Genomic DNA, 27,325 nt, shown 5'->3' on the forward strand with positions numbered 1-27,325 from the left:
AAAATACAAGGATTACCACAAATATTGCGTATTTACTAGAATAGCGCAAAGAGGTACTAATTTAGTTATGTGTATACTTGCCGCAGGTGAAACCATGAGTCTTCGGTGGATGGCTTTTCTTGCCTGAAACAAAAAAATTTTGAAGACAGAACAATTTGCTGCGACATTTCACGGTACAAGCAATGTTGCTTATACAGCTGGACGGTCAATCAATCTATAATCACATGGGTATTTTCATCATTGGACCCATTATGAGAAATACAACCCAATAGCGGATAGGGGATAGGCAGGGCATGGAGGGGAAAAACAGATGCGTTTGCTTCACAGTCCCTTCAGCAAACCCTCGCGAGGTCTAGGTCCCGTTCACTGCCCGCACTCCATAGGCCATATGGTGAGGCCATAGCTGGTTGATCACTGATTATAGATTATTTCACAGGAAGTAAGGAGACGAAACGCCACTGTTTTCTCTCAATCTGAGTATTTTTAGATGCAGTTCGCTAAAGTCCTTGCAAATCTATATATGTTCATCACTAGTGAGGCACATAACCCAGAAAACAAATCGAGGTTTTGGGGTGCTGTTTAAAATGGCCCTTAATTCGGTTCACTGTCATACTTAACGCGGGACTGCTATAAAATCTTAACTTGTGGAATTTTATTCAGTAATGTAACAAGAAAGAGAAAACACCGAGTGCTAAGTGTGCATCAGGAAATGAGAATAGTAGAACGCGAGGTTGACTTATGCACTCTCATCAGATCAAAAAAGGCTATATCCCGCTATGTAATTAATCGGGCCTTCAGGATGAAAGTTAATCTACAATTATCCAATCTGGCCTCTTCTAACAAGACCGCTTGCACGAAGCGAAGCACATTGCACTTAACTCTACATGACTTAACCTAACCCGTTGAATATAAGGTATTTTAATGCAATGAAAGGTAACACAATCAAATCTAACAACACGTGGTAAATCCCGTGAACAGATTATTCCCTTTTAGCAGGGATCTCTCGACTGTACAGCCTGAGCGAGAAAAATTAAAGCATTCACAAAATAAACTAAGCATTACTTTCACCCTTCATCTGCATATATTCATCCTCATGGCCAGCGTCATTGTCTTCGGCGCGTGGCCTATGCTATTAAAGCGTCGAGGTACAACAGCCGCGTCGCAAGTTGTGTAGGTTGCTCTCGATTCGTTGGTCCTCTGCGACTTCGTATTTCCATGGTTTTCGCGGCACCCCAAACCTCCACTCCAAAAGCAACGCCATTGATACGATAGATGCAAAAGCGCCGCAAAGGATGGGAAGAGGACCCTAGCCTACGTCGTACTGAGTGCGAAATACCCGTTAAATCTGGTTACGTCAGCTGGCCTTTAATCAGCACAGTCTCAAACCCGTTCATATTTCCTGTTCTTTTTTCTCGACCTGGTAGTGAGGGTCAGCGCGGACTAGGACACGACATGCTTCATCATCGACGCTTCGACATTTTAAGCCAAAACTTCACGCGAGGTAACCTACAACGAATATATATGGGCGGCATCACGGAGCAGCTCGTCAACGTCACCAAACTGGAGCTTCAAATTGCCTGTCACCATCGCGGTTCCTCAGTGGGCACGTCAGCTGGCTTTCAGTCAGCACAGTCTCAGAACCGTTCACGTTTCTTCTACCGGTTACTCAACCTATACCTCTATCTTTAAGTCCTGCAATGCCTACTTGTTCTAGCTGACGAGGCCTGAGTTTACGCGTACACTTTGGGCCGTTGTTTCCAGCTTCGTTTCTTCGTTGCTCATACTCAGTGCTCATGACGAGCCTAACCCGGGTCCATCAACTGAGAAACTTCTAGGTGAACTCCTCGAGGGGCAGAAAGAGATAAAAACCAGGCTAGACGACACTAAATCCCGATTTAATATGTTTGAAGACCCGGCTTCAGCTATTCCTGAAGCATGTTCTATAGCGCGAAGCTTGGAGAAGAAGGTTCAGAGCTTAGAACTTGAACTTCCGGATTTAGAGGACTGCAGTCGCCGTAATTATCTTGTAGTGTTTGGTGTCGAGGAGAAAGAAAATGAGACACACGAAGGTCTCGAGGAATGTGTCCTCAAAGGCGTCCTTACGGGAACGCTGGGTGCACATGCCAGATCGGTTGAACGCCTACACAGAATTGGACGGAAACATAGTGACAAAGGTGTAACGGTAATTGTAAAATTCTGCGATCACCGCGAGAAAATTTATGTATCTATTTCCGACGATTTTTCCGTAAACTCAACAAAGAAAAGAAAGCACATTTGGGACAGCGCCGCTGCGAACAAAAACAACGACCAAGAAGTCCAGCTCATATACGATAAGCTTAAGATAGACAATGACATGTTCGAATGGGATGAGGAACTAAACATCCGGGTTCCACTTCGCCAGCAAGACAAACGCAGTCCGTGAACTACACCCCCCGGGAATGACCAATTTGTGCGCCTTCAACTAAACGCGCGGAACATCGTTAATAATATAGTTTACCTGGAAAGTATCTTGTTCACGCATTAGCCACATATAGTGTGCTTAACAGAAAGCTGGCTGCACACTGATGTCAAGAGCGATGAAATATTACCGGCAGGCTACAGAATGATCTGCAAAGGCAGGAATTTCTGGAGTGGTGGCGTAGATATTATTTTCCGAGTGTCACTGCATGTAACTTTGACTTCCTGACATTCCTGGTAATGAGTGTTTTCTGATTAAGCTATTTCTAACCGAGTTTTCCCCTTCCACCCACCAAATAATGACTGGCCTTTTTCAGAGGCATTGAACGAATTTTTATGCTCCATTAGCATTTCCTTTTGTAACACAGTGCTTGCTGGTGATTTTAATATTCCTGCTGCCAAGTGGGAAAGCGAATTCCCTCGACGCCTAAATAGTGCTGTTGAAGCGTTTCTAGATTTAAACTTTTTCCACAACTTCACTCAAGTGGTGAAGGGACCTACCCGCATTCAAAAAGACACCAAATCAATTTTAGATATTTTCCTCGTGAGTAGCAGTCTACTTTGCCGAAATCCGTTTACGCATGTCTATGACGGCATATCAAACCACAAGGTGATATCGTTAAATCTCAGATGTGGCCCTACTACTAGCAAATACAAGGACGTGCGCGTAGTCCCGAATTTCACACGCGTCAATGACATTGCCATTCTGCATTTCTTGAACTGCTCGTTTTCTGATTTTGTTGCTTGAAGTGATGCCACCGACTGCTCTATTGAAGCATTATAGTGTTTCTTCAAGAGAGTTGTGTTGAAGTGCGTGGAAGATTTCGTACCAACTATGACGAAACGAATACGAAATACTGGTCCTTGGATGACGCCAGCAGTCATTCAGCAGTACTCAAATAAAAAAAAAACGTTAAGAAAAGGAACCCAGTTGTCCCCTTCGGCGGCTCACAAAACTAAGCTTTCATTGTTACGTACGCAGGTAAAGGATTGTATTAAGAGAAACAAGGACTACTATTTCGAAGTTACCTTCAAAAACGTTTTGCTCACGGCCCCAGAAAAGTTCTATCGGCATTTATCTTCTAAAAAGAAAACAACGTACAAGTTATGTATAATGCCGAAACGATAACGTCAGAACCGCAAGTCGCAGCAGCCTTTAATCCATTTGTTTTGTTCTGTACCCACAAATGATGATGGCAGAACGGCACATTTCAACCCACTGGCCCATCGGAAGCCAATTAACAAGGTCTGTGTATCTGAACAAGGCCCCGCTTCTGTCTCTTTTGCTCAACGTTGGCAAAAAAGTATGCAGGTGCTGCCGGTATACCTAATGCTTTCCTCGTCAGGTATGGCGAATGGTGCAGTAAATGCTTATATATTATGTTTAACCTTTCCTTATCAAAAGCAGACGCTCTCTTTTATTGGAAATGCAGCAAAATTGTACCCATACATAAAGCCGATGACTCATCACTTTCGCCTTGTAGGCCAATATCATTGTTTTGTACGTGTTCTAAGATCCTTGAGCATATTATTTTCAATCATATCTCGACATTTATAGAACATAACATAATCGACAACAGCCAACGTGGGTTCCGAAAAGTATTTTCTACTGTGATGGCACTCTGAGAGCAAATTTACAATTTCTCAGCAGCAACTGACATTCAAAGCCCAATCGACATTATATTTATAAATTTCGAAAAAGCCTTCGATCGCGTCTCACACCCTAAGCTTCTTTTAAAACAAAAACGACTGTTAAAAAATAATTCTTTCCTTGCATTGATCGAAGCTTATATCGAAGCCAGTGTGTGAGAACTGATGAATAGTGCTCTGGCTCGTGCACCTGTTAAGTTGGGCATCCCACAAGGATCTGTTCTCGGGCCGCTGTTCTTTTTAATCTTTATTTATGACGTAGTTCTCAACCTAATCGTCAAAATTAAATTATAAGCTGACGACTGTATAATCTATCACGACATTCACAGTTCCAGTGACGAGACTGTGCTTAATATTGCTTTAGAGAAAATTGCAACGCGGTGCACAGATTGGCCAAGTAACAAAACCATAAAAAAAAGATCAGTTGCGATGAACTTAACACGGAAGCGCCAGCCCTTAAGATTGTTATACTGCATAGGTGGCAGCCCTCTTGCAATGGTAACCAGCTACAAATATGTGGGGGTAATCATAACATTGGATCTAAGGTGCAATGACCACATATCGGAAGGTGTGAAGAGAGCTATGCGCCAACTTGGTTACATAAAAAAACCTTGCGACAGTGCCCAGACGAGGTTAAATTATTAGCATATAAAACTTAAGTTCGGCTGTAATGGAATGTGGGTCAATTGTTTGGGATCCGTACAGTCGAGGGAACATAAACTAGAATTTGTACAAAAGAAAGCGGTTAGGTTTGTACCGTATACCGTTCGTATTGTTGGCATACTTCTGCGAGTGCTCTGGTAAAAGAAAGCAGGTTTAGATTGCTTACAGAAGAGGCGCCAAGGTGACTGATTAAAGTACATGCACTTGCTATTCCACGGTAAAGTGAGTATACACACACACACCTACATAGAGCCAGTGTCCAGACGAGCCACACGATGGCATCATAATAAAAAATTTAAGGAATATTTCTGCCGTACTAAAGAGAATTCGTGAATGGAACCAACTACCAGTCAGCATTGTCGGGCACCCAAATACACATACATTTGTGCAAGCAATTCAGTGGCAATCATTTTTGCAATGAGTTGAAATCAGCAGTGCTTGAACCACTGTGTGTGTGCTTTACTTATCATTTTTTTTTGGCAGAACGTTGTAGCAGGTGTTATCATGACTGCATTTCTTAACTTCTTGTTGTTTTGTGTAACACGCTTGTTGTGTCTTGACTTGTTCTGTCTTGATTTCTTTTATACGTGAACACATTTTTCTGTTTTTTTATCTCACCCACCCCTGCTTACGGCCTCATCTGGAGGCTAACAGTACTGTATAAATAAATAAATAAATAAATAAATAAATAAATAAATAAATAAATAAGACCCAGTTATAAGGAAAGCTATCGAAGTCGATAGCCGAGGTAAATTGGTGGATTTTGTATAAAGGCTTTGTTAGCGCTTAGCACAGAGAGAACAGGCCAAAAAAAAAAAAAAAAAAAAAAGTCTAGCTAAAGAAACGAAGCACGAGCAGAAGCAGATGAAAGTTGTAAAAGAGAAGGTAACCCATGTAGCAAACAACCAGAGGACAACCATTCCGGCAAGCATCGGTGCACGCTTCGATGCAGCCAGCGAGGACAGCGCTGGCTACGAAGAGAGCAAAGGGCTGGAAAGCCAAGGCCTCCGCGCCGGAACGCAGTGACGGAACCGACACGTACGAGCACGAAAAAGGGAAAACCACTGAAGTGGTGGCACCGGAAACCGATAACCAAACGAAGGGTTATCTTAAGACTAAGGGGAAAGACACCGCGACTTCAGATACAGCTACAGTTTTCTTTATTGGGAATCAGAACGAGTTGAAACCGGTGATAAAAGGGAGAGTAGATGTAGACGAGTCAGTCCACATTAGTGAGCTTTCACGGAGAACCAGTCCGCATAGTGATCACATATCCAGCTTTTCTGGACACGTACCAACAAGCGCCCCATACGGCCCCGGCACGAAGCTGGCGCGTTTTCAATAGAACGAGCGGGTTTGTTGCGAATAACAAAAGCTGCAGGTAGATTACTGAAAACCGCAGGGGATACGCAGGTTCTGGAAGACATTTCACAGCATTCAAATGCTGTGATCAAGCTGTGGCAAGCAAGAATCTTGTTCCCAGAGCTGTTAAAGATTCAGAAATGAAAGCCTATGCAAATGACGAAAATACGTGCCCGATTTTTGATAAAAAAACGGTAGCTGTGATACAACTACGGCGACTACCGTAAAAGTCGCTGCGGCGTATGTAGTACGGAGACTCAGCTTTCGATTGGTGCCTATCTCGACTCTCTACACATGGCGTAACAATAATAATAATAATAATATATGGGGTTTAACGTGCCAAAACCACTTTCTGATTATGAGGCACGCCGTAGTGGGAGACTCCGGAAATTTTGACCGCCTGGGGTTCTTTAACGTGCACCTAAATCTAAGTACACGGGTGTTTTCGCATTTCGCCCCCATCGAAATGCGGCTGCCGTGGCCGGGATTCGATCCCGCGACGTCGTGCTCAGCAGCCTAACACCATAGCCACTGAGCAACCACGGCGGGTACATGGCGTAACACTGCTCCCAAAAGCAATTTTTGACAGTCATGCAAGTTCACGTGGTATCTATAAAAACCCAAGCGTATCAGTTGCGCGAAAGTTCTAAGCCGTGGCCGAGTCGTTCAATCGCCCGCAACTATCGTTCCACATCATAGCGGCAGTGGTGCGATGCCGTGACACCGTTTTTTTCTTCTTTTTTTTTTAACACCACGTAGGACTGAGTTCGACAGTCTTCGATTAGTTAGCTGAAATACAAAACTCAAAATTTGGTTTCAGTTTTGGTTTTTGCAGGAGGGCTCGTCAAATATATTTTCTATTTTTACTTCTTAAAACGTAGGAATGGGTTGCTTATTTGTTAAGTCATCGCTTTTGTTATATTTTATTGATTGGACAACATAACAAGCATGCGCATGTCTGTGTAACGTTAAAAAAATATATACTATAGGGCCTTGTAACATGGGTATACTCAGGAATTCTGGAAATTGCACCTTCACCTTTCTGTGGAACTTCGCGGCAATGCACATGCGTAACTGAATGCGCAAAATTTTAAACAATTTTGTTTCTATATAATAGCCGAGTATCAAGAAGTTTCAACTGTCTGCGCCAAGAGGGTAGGCTTTTGTAACAACATACCCGCCGTGGTTGCTCAGTGGCTATGGTGTTGGGCTGCTGAGCACGAGGTCGCGGGATCGAATCCCGGCCACGGCGGCCGCATTTCGATGGGGGCGAAATGCGAAAACACCCGTGTACTTAGATTTAGGTGCACGTTAAAGATCCCCAGGTGGTCGAAATTTCCGGAGTCCTCCACTACGGCGTGCCTCATAATCAGAAAGTGGTTTTGGCACGTTAAACCCCATAATTTTGTTTGTAACAACATATGCATTTATGGCACTTAGTCGGAACATTGGTGGTGCGTTAAAGCACATCAATGTAGATATTTGGGCTCGTTGGTGTAACATTTTGAAGTTTTTCTTGTAGCGTAAAAAACACCAGCGCGCAGAAGAGAAAAACAACAGGCACACACCGGCGCTAACTTCCAACCACAATTTTTATTCCGGGACGGACGTCACTTTTATACCCTCGCATTTTCTCGATTTTAAGCACGTATCTGCTGACAATATAACAGGATTGTCACGATCCACCCGGGTTCGTGAACAAGGGAGGCCTCGAGGCACACTCCGTTAGACGGACGCTCCGCAGCGTGGTGGTGCTGAACGATGACTGACCGCCGAGCAGCTGTGCTCGTCGGTGTTTATTGCAATGCGGTGACCAATGTTGCCTGCCGAGCTTGGCAGGCCACCGAGCCTGGCGGCGAACGAACATTATGGCTCAGGGTGCGTCACATGCTTGCTACAGCCCCTTACTCCCAGTTTTCTAAATAAAAGAAACAAACGTCCATGGTCTGAGCAGAAGGCTCTGCCACCATCCCAGCCAAGTCGACAGTGCCTGCTACCCAGGCGAGCAACGGTCCGTGGCCTCCGCCGTCGAGTACTCCGCCTGGGCACCGGTGTTGATGGGTCGGGTGTGGCAACGCCAGGTGCTGCTTGAGCCAGCCTCGCTCCATCCGCAGGGTCCGTAGTGGTCGGCCTTGTGAGTGGTGCCAGGCTCGACACCGGTCCAACGGGTGCCGCTCCACTGGCAACGGTTGCCGCCTCCGAGGTGGGTGGTGCTCCGCTGGAAGCGACTGGTGCTGCCACTAGTACTCCAACGGGATGGAACTCAGAAGCGGCAGTCGAGGGTGCTGGCCAGGTCCCGAGGCGAGGTCTGACATGGTTGGCGTGTCTGTGCCACATGACCCCGTCGGGCTTGCGGACGAGCAGCGAAGAGGCGCTGGCAGGAGACACCACCTGTCCGGCAGACTAGCGTGGGCCAGGACGGAAGTTCCTAGCGAAAACTGGAGCTCCCAACTCTGGCAAAGGTCCGGCACGGCACCCTTGATCAGCAGCCAGCTTCTGTTTCAGCTGCTTCAAGAGCACTGTGGATCTGAGGTCCGGATTCAAGACGTCCAATGGTGTCTTGACCATGCGACCCAGCAGGGGCTCACAGGGGGCACGGCCAGTGATAATTTGGGGCGTGGGCCGGTACTGAAACAGTATCCGGGCAATCTGCGTCCGGAAATCCTAGTCTGAATCTTCTTGAGCTTGTTTTTGATGGTTTGCACCATTTGAAGCAGGGTGGTACGGCGGAACCATCATCCGGTAGATTCCGTTCTTCGTCAGCCAGGCCAGGTACTGTGCTGGCGAAAGTAGGACCACTGTCGGACGCGATGACATCTGGCAACCATTGGGCGGCAAAGACCTGTCGTAGCTCTGCAATGGTCGTGCCTGCTGATGGAGTGGTGACAGGCAGCACCTCCACCACTAGGAAGTAATCGCCCCTGAAGGGACCCCAAAAATCCACATGTAGGAGGACCAGGGTCTCTGTGGGAACGGCCAGGGTGTAATTTCCACATGACGCAAGGCTCGCTGTTGCTGCTGGCAGATTTGGCAGCTCTGCACCAAGTGAGCGATGTCCTGGTCCAGACCAGGCCACCAAACATGGGACCGGGCCACCGTCTTGGTCTTTTCTACGCCAGGATGACCCGCCTGCAGCCACTGCAGGACCCTGGACCGGAGACTTTGTGGGATCACCACCCCAGAACCCCACAGTAGGTAGCCCTGCTGCAAGCTCAGCTCAGCGGCCTTGTGGCTATAGGCCTGCTGCACCAATTCCTCTCCACGGGACACCGCCTTGACCACCTGAGACAGGACTGGGTCACGGCTGGTCGCTGGAAATACCGCAGATCTGGTGAGCACCTCTGAGTACGCGTGTTCCAACATGAACACTTCAGTAGGTTCTGGAACAGCATGAAGCACCTATGGCAGCGGCAGGCGGCTCAGGGCTTCAGCAGGTCCCAGGTCCCTTTCCCGGACGGTAAACCAGCTGGTAACTGTAAGCTGCCAGCTTCAAGGCCCAGCGTACCACTCGAGGTGATACCAGGTCCCAGGTCCCAGGTCCCTTTCCCGGACGGTAAACCAGCTGGTAACTGTAAGCTGCCAGCTTCAAGGCCCAGCGTACCACTCGAGGTGATACCTGCACTGGAACTGCCTTGTCAGGCCCCAGCAGCCCCAACAGCGGCTTGTGGTCCGTTACCGCCTCCAACTTCCGGCCCCACAGATACTGGTGAAAGCGTTCAACACCGAACATGACGGCGAAACCTTCTTTGTTCAGCTCGCTGTAACGTTGATGTGCAGCCTGAAGCCGTCGAGAAGCAAGCGACACACAGGGTGTTCCTGGCCATCTTTGTCCCGGTGTGCCAGGACGGCTCCCACGCCGTACGGCGACGCATCTACCGTAAGGACGACAGGCTTAGCAGGATGGAAGTGGTCTAGCACTGGAGCCTTGGTGATTGGCTCCTTGCTGCGATAGAAGGCCCGGTCCTGCTCCTTCTTTCAGACCCATTGCTGACCATCTCGAAGCAGAAGATGGAGCGGCTGTAGATGCTCCGACAGGTTCGGCAGAAAACTCCTGTAGAAGTTGGTGAGGGCGAGGTAGCTCTGAAGCTCGTTGCTCCGGGGCTTAGGTGTCTTGAGCACAGCATCAACTTTGTGGGCAGCCGGGGCTACGCCTGCCTGGGAAATTACATGTCCCAAGCACTCAACGCTGGGGGCTAGGAAAACGCACTTTTCCAGCTTCAGCTTGAGGCCGGCGTCCTGCAGTAGTGCCAGGACGTTGTGCAGGTTTTGCAGGTGGTCCCCGTCGTCGCTGCCAGTAACCAGGATATCGTCCATGTACACCGCCACGTGCCTCATGCCCTTGAAGAGGTTGTCCATCTCCCTCTGGAATATGGCTGGGGCCGAGGCCACGCCAAACGGTAAGCGCGTGTACTGAGAAAGCCCCAGAGCTCTCGATATTGTAACATACTTCCGGGGGGCATCCTGGAGCACCACCTGCTGGTAAGCATCTCTGAGGTCGAGCTTGGTAAACTTCTGTCCACCGGACAATGCTGACCAGAGATCTTCTATCCGGAGCAGCGGGTACTTCTCGACGGTAGCGACGGGTTGATGATAACCTTGAAATACCCGCAGATCTCGACACTGCCATCTCGCTTGAGGACTGGTACGATGAGAGCGGCCCATTCAGATGTCTTGACAGGTACCAGGATGCCCTCTCGCTGTAACCGTTGCAGCTCCTGGGTGACCCGTCCTTCAGAGCGAACGGCAGTGGGCGAGGCTTGAAAAAATGTGACCGGGCTCCCTCAGGTACATAGATGGCAGCCGTTGTGCCGGCGAATGTGCCCACCCTTGGCTGGAACCGGGACTTGAACTCTGTCAGGAGGCTGGGGACGTCTTTCACCACATGCAGGCTGGATTCCTGGTACTCTGGCAGACAAACGTCCAGTGCATAAATCCAGTTTCGGCACAGCAGCGTCGGCGACGACCCCTTCGTTAAGTAAAGGGGAAGGGTTGCCTCCCTGTCGCCAAAGCGAACGCTGACCTGTGCCTGACTCTGGAACTGGGAGAGTTGCCCGGAGTAGCTGCCCAGCATCACGCCGGCGGACACGCCGGGGAAAGTAAGCTTGAAGCGTTTCCCGGCCATTACTGACACATTGGCGCCTGTGTCCAGCTCCATGGAAATGGGTGCCCGCAGATTCCGACGGTCACCATGTACGACGGCACAGACGGCGGTACAAGGCCTGTGTGCCACATGTCGAAAATCAGCGGGTTCTCGGCCGCGACGTGGAGCCTGGCCGCGGAAGAACTTGAGCCTGCTGCCGCACGCCCCCGCCGCATAACCTTGTGACGCCTACTCTGGCCACGGGCTTGTGTGGTACCTGGGCTTGAATCAGGCTGCTGCTGCTGTTTGCTGTTCGTCCTCCCCTTCGGCATACATGTGCCAGGTGCCCAGTTTTCCCGCACATAAAGCATTGTCCTTGAGAGAACTGGCACTGTGAGGGGGAGTGGGCACCACCACAGAGACCGCAGGTACTGCCCTTTGTCGCCAACTCGTTGACCGCCGCTTCCGCCGAAGGTGAGCCAGTCGCACAGGAAATCTCGGCGGCGTCCTTGGCGGCAGCTTCCATTGCCATCGCTGCCTTCCCGGCATCGTCCAGCGAGTGGTCGGGAAGCTCCAGGAGTCACGTCTGCATGGCGGGGTTGTTGATGCCGCAGACGAAACGGCCCCGCAGCAGCGAGTCCAGCTGGTCCCCGAAAACGCAGGCACTCGCTAACCCTCGTAGCGCAGCAACAAACTGCCCGAGGGTCTCTCCTTCCCGGTGGCTCCGCTTGTTGAAGCGGAAACGCTCCATTAGTGTGGACAGTGCTAGGTTGAAATGCGAGCGCAGTATGGCTAGCAGCTCACCCAGCGTCTTAACGTGCGGCGTGGCTGGCTTGAGAAGTTCAAGCAAGACGCTGAAGACGCGGGTCCTACAGCTGGCCAGGAAAATGTCCCGCTGTTTGGCCTTGGGTGTGTCGTTTGCCCCAGAAGAACATGTGGACTTGCTCCTCGTAAATTTGCCAGGCGGACCCATCTGAGATCCCTCGAACGGCTCGAGCCTTCCGTACAGCGGCATGGTGGCAGCAACGGAGGGCGGTGTTTCGTCGCTCGCGGCGGCGTGGGACGATCCGTGGGTACTCGTCGCCAGTGTCACGATCCACCCGGGTTCGTGAACAAGGGAGGGCTCGAGGCACCCTCCGTTAGGCAGAAGCTCCAAGGTAAATATACCTGGTAGCGATGCTTCCATAGGAGCCCACACGTTCAAAATATGGCGGTCCATCAGCGGTTCATGGGGCTTAGCGCCAACTGTATGTGATGGGAACACTTCCGGCGGAAGAAAAAATAATGTGACGCCTTGTCCGTTAAAAGCAGAAGTGACGTCATTTTGTGTTCCAAGGCGCGAAATTTGTTTTGTTGGCCAGCTTTTGGAACTATACATTCAAGTGCGCTGCCATTCGACTTGATGGACGTTTCGAGCTTTCAGCGCGGAAAGCGATGCAGGAAAAGCCAGCCGTACGGTTGTCGAAATCGCACCCCTGCACAGAACATACTTTCTTTGAAGGCCAACGAAAGCTTTAGATAATCATCAGCAGCAGCAGCCTGGTCACGCCCACGGCAGGGCAAAGGCCTCTCCCATACTTCTCCAACAACCCCGGTCATGTACTAATTGTAGCCATGTCGTCCCTGCAAACTTCTTAATCTCATCCGCCCACCTAACTTTCTGTCGCACCCTGCTACGCTTCCCTTCCCTTGGAATCCAGTGCGTAACCCTTAATAACCATCGGTTATCTTCCTTCCTCATTACATGTCCTGCCCATGCCCATTTCTTCTTCTTGATTTCAACTAAGATCTCATTAACTCGCGTTTGTTCCCTCACCCAATCTGCTCTTTTCTTATCCCTTAACGTTACACCTATCATTCTTCTTTCCATAGCTTGTTGCGTCGTTCTCAATTTAAGTAGAACCCTTTTCGTAAGCCCCCAGGTTTCTGCCCTGTAGGTGAGTACTGGTAAGACACAGCTATTATACACTTTTCTCTTGAGGGATAATGGCAACCTGCTGTTCATGATCTGAGAATGCGTGCCAAACGCACCCCAGTATTCTGATTATTTCTGTGTAATGATCCGGATCCGCCGTCACTACCTGCCCTAAGTAGATGTATTCCCTTACCACTTCCAGTACCTCGCTACCTATTGTAAATTACTGTTCTCTTCCGAGACTGGTAAACATTACTTTAGTTTTCTGCAGATTAATTTTTAGACCCACTCTTCTGCTTTGCCTCTCCAGGTCAGTGAGCATGCATTGCAATTGGTCCCCAGAGTTACTAAGCAAGGCAATATCATCAGCGAATCGCAAGTTACTAAAGTATTCTCCATTGACTTTTATCCCCAATTCTTCCCAATCCAGGTCTCTGAATACCTCCTGTAAACACGCTGTGAATAGCATGGGAGAGATCGCATCTCCCTGCCTGACGCCTTTCTTTATTTGGATTTTGTAGCTTTCTTTATCGAGGACTACGGTGGCCGTGGAGCCGCTATAGATATCTTTCAGTATTTTTACATACGGCTCGTCTACACCCTTATTCCGTAATGCCTCCATGACTGCTGAGGTTTCGACAGAATCAAACAAGCTTTAGGTGTAGAGTGCTGATCCTATCGGCGGACGCCAAGCCTGTCGGCCAGCGCAGTCGAACGAAAACAACTAAACAATCATCTGAAAGTCGTAACTCACTACTTTTGACTGAACAGATTAAGAAGCGATGAAGCTACCCACGTCACCAAATTGAGACAAACTTCGACAAGCAAGAAAGCACAGACTGTGAGGGGGGCGTATTTCAAGAGGTGAACTTTACGACTGCGCCTTTCTGCCCATTTCCTGACGTGCATTGCATTACGAGTGATAGTGTCGTCAACGCCCCCTCTAACGATAGGCGCGGAATATAAATGCATTTAATAATAATAATAAAATGGAATAAACTGTTATTTCCTTAACTCGTCACGAATATATAAAATTGACCAGGACTTTTATTTTCGTTTAATGAATCTAACTGTCTTTCGCTTGAATTTAAAAAAAACGCTTTTTTCTTTCCCCAAATGTTCCCTCCAAACATAGTCGCGCTTCAATCGCTGCTCCCATAACCCACCTTGCTGAGGTCGGTGACAATCTGTACTGAACCACTTTCCGCCCGAAGCTTCGCGACCTATTTGGATCGACCTTGAAAGCTCCGCAGCGTGGTGGTGCTGAACAATGACCGACCGCCAAGCAGCTGTGCTCGTCGATGTTGATTGCAGTGCAGTGACCAATATTGCCTGCCGAGCTTAGCAGGCCACCGAGCCTGGCGGCGAACGAACATTATGCCTCAGGGGGCGTCACATGCTTGATACAAGGATAGTATATGATAGCACAACAAACTTGCAGACTATGCACAAACTATTACTTTTAACACATGCGCAGGAATTCCAGCTCTTCTTTTGATTAGTGACAATGACGACATAAACATTGCCAAACTCTTGAATATGAGCACTTTCAATGATGAAAAGTGTGAATACACATTTGCTTTTCCCAACAATAGCTGCATCTTCGAATCGCGGAATGCGATGCTCTTATGACAGTGAATTGCAATGAAGCCATCCGGCGAAGCATTGTTAACTTTATTGAAGTGCCTTCTAACCCTATCATCAATGCATCTGCCATTTAGAAAAATTAAATTATGGGGTTTTACGAGCCAAAACCACTTTCTGATTATGAGGCACGCCGAAATGGAGGACCCCGGAAATTTTGACCACATGGCGTTCTTTAACGTGCACCTAAATCTAAGTACACGGGAGTTTTCGCATTTCGCCCCCCATCGAAACGCGGCCGCCGTGGCCGGGATTCGATCCCGCGACACGATAGCCACTGAGCAACCACGGCGGGTAAATCTGCCAATAATGCAACTGTACATTTCTTTACACATTTAACATTAATGTTTGAAAATATAATTAACGTGGCTTAGTTAATTACGCACAGAACGTCTCAATTTCCTCCGTATCTAGAGATTACCAATATGAACACTGGAATGGTAAAAATTATCTGACCAAGACTTACGTTGGTTAATATTCTTATTTTGTGCAGTTAAAAACAGCCGGCATATTGATAGGGATGTAGGCTTCCCATGAAACAAGCGTGAAAGCATGCACAGATTCTCTTGGGGCAAATGAAGTTCATGAGCTTAAACACACGTTCCAAGCCGTACACTTCTGCCTTCACAATGGAGTCTTCTACATTATACAAGAATCACTTCAGCGCTACGCTACATGACAGAAGGTGTTCGAGAACATTGCGTCCGCACCCGATTACATTAATGAGCGCTGCTGGCATCGGGCTCGATTTCCTGGCGTGATTAGGAATACAAAGTCGGGGGACGCTTAAGCTTTGCCTTTAAAAGTGGCACGCGATAACATTTAAAATCCCCGACTGCTTCTCACGCTTCCCGGCAACTGCAGGTTATGTAACTGTAATGTTTACCGGGAAAAGCTGGAGGCGAACATTATGCACGGAGGCCAGCGTTCTGGTAGAAACGCGGACTCTTGCGTGGGCCGATCCCGGAGTCAGTGCGCAGCCGCGCCGAGAAAGTAACATCATTTACAGGTTTCGGACCTTGTTCTGCACTTTCAAAATTTCAGTTTTCAAAGATTTATCCTAGAAGGTATGCGCTGTTGGTGTTTTGTTTCATGGCGTTTGTTTGTGGGCTGCCAATTTCAAAACACCGTGGAATAACTCTATCAAGACTGTAAGACAAGGCATGGGCATCTTCAGTGATAGAATGTCGTGGCAACATAACCCGCATATGTTGCATGTCACCTAGCGAGGCATGGCATATACATATGCCTAAGTAAGTACGAAAGTTTTTGTTCACTGACAACGCCGCCGACGCCGACACGAGACTTTCTTAGACACGGGGCCCTTAACGCTATCGGGTTAAAACAGCTGCCTGGGAGAAAGCATTGGATATATCCTTCAGTACGTTGCAACAGATGGAGAAGCGTGGACATGTAAGTTAGAATGAAAAGTAATATGTATTAGGATGAGCGTTTGCGGCAGCAGAGTGCTGTGTGTGGAAGTGGCAGAGAAGGTGCTCTATACTGCCTCGTCACCCACGGAAAATTGCATGCGCGCTGCAGCACATTTCTAGAAATCTCTGTATGCGACGCCCAGCCATATGCAACATAGCAGCATTGTTTTGCGATGGCAGATTCCAGGTGAGAGAGAGGATCATTATGGAGATGAAGAGACGCTATCTTATGCAGCAATTTAGGATTAAATGAATGAGTGAATGAATTTAAAGAAAAAGGACAAACGAACGTCGGTGGAAGCACGTCTCCGTACATGGGGAAAGGAGCGACGTACAAAAAAGAGAAAAAAAATACAGTCCAGGTGGCAGGCGAAGGCGCAGTTAAGGTTCAAGAGAATATAAGCGGGAATTTCTGAAATCAGTTAATTTCAGTGTAGATGTATGACGTAGCGAGCAAATGATTGGAGTCACCACCCAGCATCAGTGAGCCTGCAGGCCAGCGTGCCCAGTGGGCTAGCGTAGACGCCAGTGCGCATGCGCGGTACAACATACTCAGTGGCGTCTATGCTGGCCAGCTGTGCCCGCTGGCTCGCTGAGCTATAACTCTCTAAGAGCGCGTTAGAAGACAGGGTGCCGTCTTGGGCCTCGTGCCAAACACATCCAAGCCAACAATCTAGTAGCAACCATGCTGTCGTTTCTATGTAAGGAGGTTATACACTTAAGCTTCTGGAGTGCCAGTCCAAGCCGCCGCCTATGGGAGCGCGTGAAGCTGCCAGCGGCCATATTGCTAGAGGAAAAGGAGCGCGGCTCCAACATATATACCTGGCCGCGGTGTACGCGCGGCATTCCCTGCACTTGCGGTTCCGCGATGAAAACTAAAATTAAACACCTTTAAGAAGTATTTAGGAAGTATTTAGGAAATATTTAGGAAGTATATGATAAATAAATATCAGTAAACCGTTGTGCGTCGCTGCAGTACATAAGTGTGTCATGGTGGCAGGTGCCTTGTATTTAATAAATTGCGAGAACTGAAAAACAGCCATATTTTCTGCTTTCGTCATTTAGTAACATGCCGCGTGCTTCGGCAGTGTGATGCCTTTTCGTCGCTACGTGGTGCTGGCCCATATTGGCAGCGACATGACCTCGAAACATAGTATCATCACGCCATTTCTTTAAAAAAATCACTATGCTTTTAAAGGAGTGTTCGAGTCGCTGATGATGAAGCTGTTGCTGCTTTAAAGTTGGAATGAGCGTTCTTGATTTAAACCTAGAAAACAAGCAAAAATACAACGGTATGTCTCATTTTTTCCCAGCGTTTCAGTTTTAACTGGAAAGACTCAGAGAAAGCAAATTTACAATAAAGCTAAGGCGATGATCTGCACGCAGCCGCAAGTCTACATGCGCTCCGATGAGAGTAGCGTGCCAAAGATAGTCATGTGTTACCTAGCGGCTCAAGCAATCTTCACTTTTTTTTTTCGTTTCTGCGTCCGTTCTGCCTGCGTCAGCGACGAGAACGTTAAGTGGGAAGGCCGATAAATCGAAGGTGGCGGGGGAAGGTGGTCGCGAAGTGGATAGCGTGCGCAGCTCCCAAATGTAGAACGCTGGAGATACAGGGGCTCGAATCACGTGGCTTATTTGTGGAAACACTTTTCTGTGCTCTCTGGCGATGACGAAGCTCAGAATGAAGTGGCGGCCTGACGACAACGGTCGCCGTCAGTGTAACAGAATAAGCGGGCGTGCAAAGTCAGATCAAAAGCCAAAAGTATATTCAGAGGAAATACAGTATGCTCCTATCAACAAAAAGAGTGATGAATAATGAGCGCTGTTGTTGAGCGAAGTTGTAGACCGATAATGTCAGCAAAAACAGGGTAGCGCTGCTATCCCGGAAATTAGAGGAAATTTACATCAACATCATGTCAACTAGCGTGTAATTGATACTTGATCATGGTCGTTGCGTGTTTGTGTTGTGTGTAGCACGTGCGAGTTCCATAAGAGATGAGATTGAAGAGAAGTCCGCGAAAAGGCGAAGTCCGCGAAAAGTGGTTGAGGTGAGGATAGCCACATTGAACGTTAGCGCAGTGTTGAAGAAAGCCTGCGACTTCAGTAGCTCAAGTCGCCAGAAAGCCGTGAGTGGAAGCATACACTTGGGCGGATTTGGTAACCACAGCGACAGACATACACTTTGCGAAAAAATAGAGAGGAATAGGTCTGAGTGAGTTGAAAATTATATTAGTGAGAGAATTCGTGTGGTGTATGAAGAGATTGAAGAAGACAATCAGTTTAGATGGACGGCCTTTTGAAGCTCCATAGTATATGCTAACCCAAATAAATCAGCGTAGTCATACTTGCGCGACACGTCATGGCTGCCTGCCACAACGACATCATGGAGTTATGGCGATGACAGTTTGCGTTGGGTGCTTGAGGATAAAAACGAGCACATCAGAGACGTCTGAGGGTCATTTCTACGGTACAAGATCACATACTCAAAAAAAAAAAGCTTGCGAATAGGGGCATCAGAAAATCGAGTACTACGGCCCTTATTATGTTCAGGATGACGTCAGCGTTTTATTCAGCGTTTATCTCCGAGAAAGAGTTCAACCTATGTTTACTTGCATTACAATGGCAGGCATAATCAGGCAAAAATTGAAATCGTTAGAGGGTGCCTGAATACTCTGTGTAGATTACGTACGGCAATGACAGCAAGAATACAATATTATAAGAGAATATCATTCGAAAACAAGTTCATTTATTAATACAGTGCAGCAAAAAGGAAGTGCCTCCGCAGTATACCTGTGGATGACGCAAATTATGAGTATACTGAAAAAAAAAAAAGGTCTTGTAGGTCTGTAGTAAACTGGCTAGAGCATTCACGTCTTGGCAGCAGGATAAAAATTACTCTTGAAGGCGGAAATCCTAGTGTGGAAATCGGACAGTTGCATCTCGCAGTGATTTAACCCCGCAAAGGACGCGATGACGCCACGAGGACACGCGATATTACGCCAACAAATAAATACTTTTTTTTTAAGCGAAACTTTCCTTGCCTCTTCCTTCGACTTTTCCCTGCTGCTGCTGCTGTCTTGCACGCCGTGTGGGGGAGAGGGAGGGTGCATATACATGGAAGGAACGGGGAAGAGAGGAATGGTGACGCGAGAAACTCTTTTGCACCTTTCCATCGCGTCACATGTGCACAGTGCTCTCTGGAGCTCCCTAGGCGTCGTTACCTTAGCCTCTTCACAGCTGCAATTATCTGTGACCCCTAGAAATAAGATTCCAGAAACTGCATGACTTAACGCTCTACTAACGTGCAAGTCCTGAGGAGAGATAAAGAGAATGGTAGGGAGGGAGCAAGGAGATAAGGCAAACAATCGGTACAACCGGCTCAATCGCGAAACGAGTGAATCACAGCTCTGCCGCTCTTCGCTCGCAGTTCTCGTACAGGAGGGAAGGTCATGACAGGGAGAAAGTTACGTTAAGGAAACGATGATAAGGAAAAGCTACTACAATAGATACGACAACAGTTGCGGGCCAAATCGAAGGTACGGTACTGTTCGTTTCTGCTATTTCTCAAGAACACCATGCAAATTAAAAAAAAATTAATTATGGGATTTTACGTGCAAAAACCACTTTCTGATTATGAGCCACGCCGTAGTGGAGGACTCCGGAAGTTTCGACCACCTGGGGTTCTTTAACGTGCACCTAAATCTAAGTACACGGGTGTTTTCGCATTTCGCCCCCATCGAAATGCGGCCGCCGTAGCCGGGATTCAATCCCGCGACCTCGTGCTCAGCAGCCTAACACCATAGCCACTGAGCAACCATGGCGGGTACCATGCAAATTCGTCAAGCGGACTATTGACACCGGTTGTGCAGATGAAAAGCCGCATTAAATCACCGTAGGGTGTATGCAACACTAAAGAAGCGGCCGCACGTCAAATCAACGCTTCTGTGCCCGCCGCGGAAGCTTTGCAGAAATGGCAACGCTCGGCGTCGTGGTTTCGATCCCTACCGTGGGAGCTCGATTTCGACGGGAGCGAAATACAAAAGTAGTCGTGCACTTAGATTTAAGTGCACGTTAAAGAGCACCATGGTGTGAAAATTAATCGGCAGTCAGCCCCGACGGCATGCCTAATAATCCTATTATGGTTTAGCACGTAGAGCCCCATAGTTCTGCCAGCATTTCTGTCGCGATGCGATGTGCCATGTGAAGCAATGACAATGCTCAACCCTCTCGTAGGTTATAAACAATGGCGCACAACAACGCCTCAAGCAAACACGTCTCGCTGTATGTTGTGTACTACGCAGACAAACAGCAGTGGTGCACGCAAGGTAACATTTGCCATCAACTCGCTACTCTCATATTGCACTAAACGCTGAAGAAATTATACATTCGCAGCCAGCATCACCGCTAATTATCCTTTATAAAAGCAAGCAACAAAAAAGCTTCGCTTACATCAATTCCCACAGTGCGTGGGATAGGCATAATTTTTTAGGCTGTCAGCTTATATGCTTAAGATTGGCGCTCATTATTACAATATATTCATTGGCAGTGAGCAAAAGCGGCTGTCACGTCCACGGTATAATCGATTTAAACGGCTTCAATCACATGGCCATTACATCACTGCCAACGTCCGTGGGATCGTAGTCGTCAAAATGGGATATAAGTGACAGGGAAATCAGGAAGTTGATGAATGGCGAGAAGGGAGAAGCTTGCACAAGACCTCATGAAAATAAACTGACTTCTTGAGCAGCCTGGTCAGGGGGCCGTGCTACGGTTTCAAAGTCTGCTAGAAATTCCCCAAAATGTGAATACAGGCCGAAAAAACTGCAGGCATTTTGGGAAAGGTGAACCCGCTGGAAATCTCAGAACATTACTAGCTTAAATACAAAAGATGACTTAAACATTTTAAAAACACATAAAGTTGGTAGCCGAAATTCAGGACCAATAAATTGGTTTCGAAGGAGTTCAGCCCAAAGCCGATGGTGTGAAATAAGGCGAGAATTTCGGCAAGTGTTGCATAGAGGCCAAGTAGGTCCTGTGGCCGACGCCAGCGCCCGGCAGCTGTGAGGCGACTGCACATATAAGCGAGATGCCTGGTCGTCATTCGTTACAGGGCGATTCGGGTATAAAAGTTTAGACGCGGACTCCATCACATTAAATACAATGCACCCTACGGTCATCCTTGGACGGCTCGTACCCGATCTAGCGCCATCAGAATGCAAACAAATTGTCTCACGCACCGATTCTCACCTTTCTCGAACTGCCAACATGCCTTATCTGCCATAGTTGCTTAGTGGATATAGTTTAGAGCTGCTAAGCACTAGCTCCCAAGATGGAATCCTAGCCACGGCGGCCGTATTTCGATGGGGGCGAAATGCGAAAACACCCGTGTACTTAGATTTAGCTGCACATTAAAGAACCCCACCTGGTCCAAATTATAACGGAATCCCCCACTACCGCGTGCCTCACCATCATATCGTGGTTTTGGCACGTAAAACCCCATAATTTATTATTTAACATTCCTTAAGGATGCCTTTGGGAGTCGCACAAGTCTTGAATACAAGTAAGTGTCAGGAGTTGTGCGCGAGGTCTTTGATTAAGTGGGTAGCCATTTTGGTGGGCGATATCTGCTAGTCTACATGGCAGCTATACTATATAGGCGGAACGGAAACATGCTAGACAAATAGAGACCAGACAAATCCCGCGTATATTACTGCACAATCGCCTTAAGTAACGGTCTCCTTTGACACACGCGGATAACCAGGACAGAACAGTATTTTCACAACTAACTGCAAGTACTGTATATGTCGTACCCAAAGGTGTACCTGGCCCGGTGGCCAGTAAATGGGACCTAATATTGTGAGCAACTTCGGCCATAGCATGTTAACGGACGACCACACAGAGACAGTTGCTACAATTCTTGTGTCGTGCACCTTTTGCCTCAAGGTGCAAAACCAAATTATCCATGTATCCATGTAAATAGTTATGCACGTCTCGATTTGCAGCTGCTCCGGAAGCCCATGATTGCGGATAGCAAAGTCGCTAGGGAAAAATTAGGAGCACCTTAACGAAATCAATAAGTCGAAATCAAAAGCCGTCCACGAAGGCGTCTCTCGTAGACGCTGTGCGATGTTCGGACGTTAAGAATACGGGCCGACTGTAGAAAGGCTGCCGCGGGGTGCTTCCGAAAACTTTTCCGACAGCTTGTTTACTTCGTAGCAAGAAACGTATCAAAAGCCCAGAATCGACCATCGCTCGTCGCGAATAAACATTCTTAGGGTAACTTATTTCCAGGCGATGAGCGGTTACGCTCTGTCAGGAACACTGATAACGCCGCCGGGACAAGCATTGTGGCGAAGTTCAATGCACAGGAGTAGCTTTTAATATTTACATTTTTTTTTGTTGACATCATCACACGTCCCCGCGGGAAGCTTGAAAAGTTTAAGGTCAGTACGCCACGTGGTGGCGCACACGCGAACTAAACGCTCGTGTCCGAAAAGCTGGATACGAGCGAAGACCACGGAACACGTATCACAATACTGGCACGATGACAAACTACGGCAGCGGCGTTATCGGTGTCGCATCTCAACCATGCATGACACGAGACCGATAGAAACTCGTCGTCGTTTATTAGCGGATAATTAATTTACTGTCCGTTCTGCATACACCAGTGTGCGACCACGGTGTGATAGGCCAGCAGAAACTCTACTGTGCATGCTCATGACGATCATGCCAGCAGCGTAAACCAGAACACAGCCCTGCGTCCCGACAGAACTCGGGGAACGAAAACTAGCCACACGACCACGCGGCTTCGCAACTTTTGCAGCCAAACGCACTGAGGTGGGGAGGGGGGGGGGGAGGAATCTGGTGACGTTCCTGCCCTCAAAAGGAGGGCAAGTAACGCGAGTCGTTACAATGCCATTGTCCTCATAGACAAACGAGCCTCCCGCATCCGTATCTATGCTACCGCACTAAAGAAAACGTTTCGATGCACATACACGCAACGCCATGCTCGAAGGAAGCAGCAACGCAGCAGGTGGCTGCGTTCGAGCGGGGCCGTGGTACAGGCAAGTGTGCAGATGCAGACGCCAGCAAACCTGTTACAGCGAACGGCTACAAATTTACCAGCGCCGATGCAGTCAAGAGCATCAGCACAACGATTGTGCACTGACGCAGACAATCACAAGCGTTTCGACGCCACAAAACATGAACACCTCAATGTAGTCTTTTCAACAGTGCCTCAGTGCTTAAAATCACCATGAGCAAACCAAGCAACATTCGTACCCCAACCATTGTTTTGAAAATCATGAAGAACCAGACGACAAGCAAAACACCGGCCACAGCGACAGCGAGGAATGTTAAACCACACGCTGCGTAGACAAGCTCCGACTTGCACCATTATTGCCATGACAAATACCGGACCGGTTGGTTCAACCCAGCACCCAATCGCGGCGTCTCTATCCCATCCACTTCCTTGTGCTGCAAAGAGCACACCAAGAGTGGTAGAAATCCCGTGCCAAAAATATATATTCCTGAGAAGTCAAAATATTAGGAGTGAAGGACGACACAGACTCCTTTCATTCAGCAACCATTGCTATGCCTACTAACATTCAGACAACCGCCAGCAACAACATATTAAAATACACACGCGGCCCCCCTTTGAGCTAATCGATGAAGACATGCTAGACGAAAGGAATCAGTCAGCAAAAAAAAAAAAAAAAAGAGCACTAAAGCTATAGGAGACCTAACCCGGTGATGGGCCTACGCCGCGAGACTTACCCGCGCCCTCTAGTTTAAAAAACAGGGACTGCGAAACCGCCTCGTCACATGGCGGTTCTAATCCCAACCTAATGGGTGTAGGTCGGCAACGTATTTCCATGATAAACAACTGTGTTACTGAATGAGACGATATATTTCCAAACTAATTATCCAGCTTCCCTTCAAGATGCTGCTAAACCCCGCAGCAGACATTTGGAAATCCAAGTGGGTGCATATTGGCACGTAAAACCTCCGAATTGATATACTTTTCTTTTAAGTTTCTGCCTCCTTCTCTCGAAGTTCGACATATAACAACGAGCATTGGAGCAATTATGTTCGCGGCATATGAAACGATATGCAGTTAACACTGTTGAGGTGTGATCTGCAGCATTGAGCCCGCTGTTAGTGAAGAAACGTTGTAACGCTCACATTCGTGCGAGTGGTCATTGTCCAGCATATGGGAAGCACGGCTAACGACACCTCAACGAAGTAAAGCACTTGTCAACTTTCGAATTTTGTGGGATAGGTGCAAGCAAAAACAACCATCTAAGCATAACAGCATCACTTATAGAGGTACACGTAAATTACTCAATGCCAGCAGTAAGCTACACCAACACAGTCGACACTCCGATCTTTTGCACTAGGAAATTAGAATGTTCCTGTCTTAAGTTACCTGGCTATTTGTTGACACGAAATTGAGTCACACAACTACCGCTTCAGCTGTCAACACGCATGACAGGACAAATTAAGCATCTCCAAGCGGCCTGTGCTAAAGACAGCAATGGAGTCAAAATATGATGACTTCCGGCTCCTGCAGTGTAACTGCCGGGACTACGCGAACCGCGCAGTGAACACACGCGTGTTTTTACGACGGCAGTCATAAATCATTAGCGATTTTCTACAAAAACACAAACCACGCATCATCGATTTCACTTGTACGATACCAGTCGCATATTTTCAGGCAGATAATCTACTTCGGTTAAAGCAAGAGGAATGGGAGTATGCCTTAAAAGAAAGGTCAGGCTGTGATCATCCCGGGCAAAGGCATCTCAAGGAACCAGATAGAAACCTGAGACTTCATTTGGAGTTCCAAGAGGTTAGTAGTGCAGTGCACGCAGGTAAGCTAGAAGCAAAACACGTTACGTCAGCCTTGGTCAGCGTGCGACCAGCAGCGCGAAACACCCAACAGATTTTGCCAATACCGGGGAAGAGCTAACCAAGCAGCTGTCGACGTCCCGTGCAATTCCGCACCCATCGATGGAATCAGACACAATGATGGGTGAATGACGTGTCTGCTGAGGTTCTGAGAAGGATGATTACGAGTGCGTTTTTACTTTTACTATGAGTGCAAGAGACAAAACGCACTCAAGAAAAAAAGGAATCTTGCTTCGTTCTTCAAGTTTACATGTCGCGGCATCTCTATTCTCTCCTCTACGCTAAAATTCCCAGCAATTCTAAAGCTGAGAAAAAATTTTGCAAAGACCACAACTTTTTTTTTTTGTGTACTTACCTTGCTTTAGATATATCTGGTAATATTTATTTGCAATTTACGGCCGATCCCTAAAGGGACTATTGCAGGAGGGGCACATACATGATCAGCACACACACTACAACGTATTCAGCTTCAAACACAAAAAATACAATTAGGAAGAAAAGAAGACGAAGACAAATACGGGTAGGCCACAAAAATTAACACGACAGTGAAAGTTATTTGCATTGCTGTTAACAAAGCGAAAAAAAGAAAATTCATTGCTGTGCGTACAGGTGCACTTCATACAACCGTAAGAAATTTACTAATGACAAAGTGCTAGTTAAGTATGCAGGTAATTTATTCCATTGTCTAAGTGCCAACCCTAAACGCAAGCCAAACAGTGCTAAAGTGATACCCCTACTGTTTGAGGACCTTTATGTCGAATGCGTCTTGTTAATGACTTATGCAGGTACGTGGGGCTGTCTATTTTAAACATAGTATTTAACAGTTGGCAGATCGCTTTTTCTCCGCCGAGTTTTGTGCGGTACTGCAGCTTAAGCAGTCCTGCTGAATGAATTAGTTCTGGTGGTGAATCAGTAATGCTGTACTTGTTAAAGATAAAACATTGTTTTCCGTTGAATTCCCTCTGTCTGGTAGTTAATGTCTTCGTATACGGGAATCGGGCAACTTTAACGCATTAAATGACAGGCTTTCGGAGTATATTATAAGCTAAAAATTCTACATCTAGTGTAGCTGCTCAAATGCGCGTTCTGAGAAAGAACAGCCGTTTTGGTGCAGCGGTTATCACGTAATTCCCGTGAGAGTGTCATCTGAGGCCATTTCATACTATCAAATAAAGTATCCGTGTTTATTTACTGCCGTCAGTGGAAAGTTATTTACTGTGTACGAGAATTTCGATGTATCTTGATTTCTGGTGACACGTATCAGGATTGATTTATCAGCGCTAAAGCTCACCTGCCAGATACTACACATGGAACTTGGTCAAACGGATGTCGCCGTTACAGCACATAATTGTAACAGGGTGGTACATGGCAGTTCAAATACGTAAAACGAACGCTAAGCGGTCAGGAGTAGCACTGGATGCCGCATAATCTTAAAACTCGCTTTGTGGGCCTAGGAGCTTTAGCCACTCACGCGCTTGAGCCAACTTACATACGTAGCCGAGTTCTTCAGAGCAGTTACGTGGAATCCTATTGCACTTTGGAAAGTGAAAAAAGTCCTGTGGAGACTCGGATAATTCGACTGCGAGGCACTCGTCGATGCTATCTTGCCTGAAACAAAAAAAAAATATTGCATTGGTGAACCGAGACAAACAACTTACTCATAGCTTTAAGCACAAAAGTATTATTTGTATTTCAAGACTATATTCTTTTAATAGCACCAGACTTTGTGCTCAAAGGCCGCCATATGTATTTCTGATTATTCATTCATTCATTCATTCATTCATTCATTCATTCATTCATTCATTCATTCATTCATTCATTCGTTCGTTCATTTATACTTTCATTCATAAGAAGCTCCGGATTTCTCTTGATGATATCGTGTTTTTTTAAGCATGTGCCCTTGTTAGTGAAAGTGGCGGGCACCCCTGACGGTGCCGACCTGCTTTTACGTCAGCTAGAGAAGACTTGCTGTTTCCTACTTGAGAATGTTTCAGGTGCATGGCCACGCCATATACAATAAGAAGCGGTAGTTGTTGCTTCTCATGCCGCCTGTAAGCTTTCGAAAAAGCTCACCTGACTGCCAATTGCAGGCTGCAGTACATAATGAATATTGTGCAGAAAGACTGTTTGCCTGTCAACACACTATGAAAACTGCCGACATGAATATGAATAGAACCGGTGATATCGACTTCAGCCGTACGGCAATTACCA

General features: G+C 47.3%; 1 protein-coding gene across 1 annotated transcript in view; it reads right to left on the reverse strand.

The window, feature by feature from the left end:
• Window positions 1-61: 61 nt before the first annotated feature.
• Window positions 62-27,325, reverse strand: part of LOC129387565 (uncharacterized) — an 82,876-nt gene continuing 55,612 nt past the window's right edge. The window contains exons 9-10 of the mRNA XM_055076638.1: window positions 26,604-26,722; window positions 62-123 (exon numbers count right to left, since the gene is read on the reverse strand). Coding sequence (XP_054932613.1) covers window positions 62-123; window positions 26,604-26,722 — 181 coding nt within the window. The remainder of the gene's footprint in view (window positions 124-26,603; window positions 26,723-27,325) is intronic.

The sequence above is a fragment of the Dermacentor andersoni genome, chromosome 2 (assembly GCF_023375885.2).
Source record: "Dermacentor andersoni chromosome 2, qqDerAnde1_hic_scaffold, whole genome shotgun sequence".
NCBI classification, from domain to species: Eukaryota; Metazoa; Arthropoda; class Arachnida; order Ixodida; family Ixodidae; genus Dermacentor; species Dermacentor andersoni.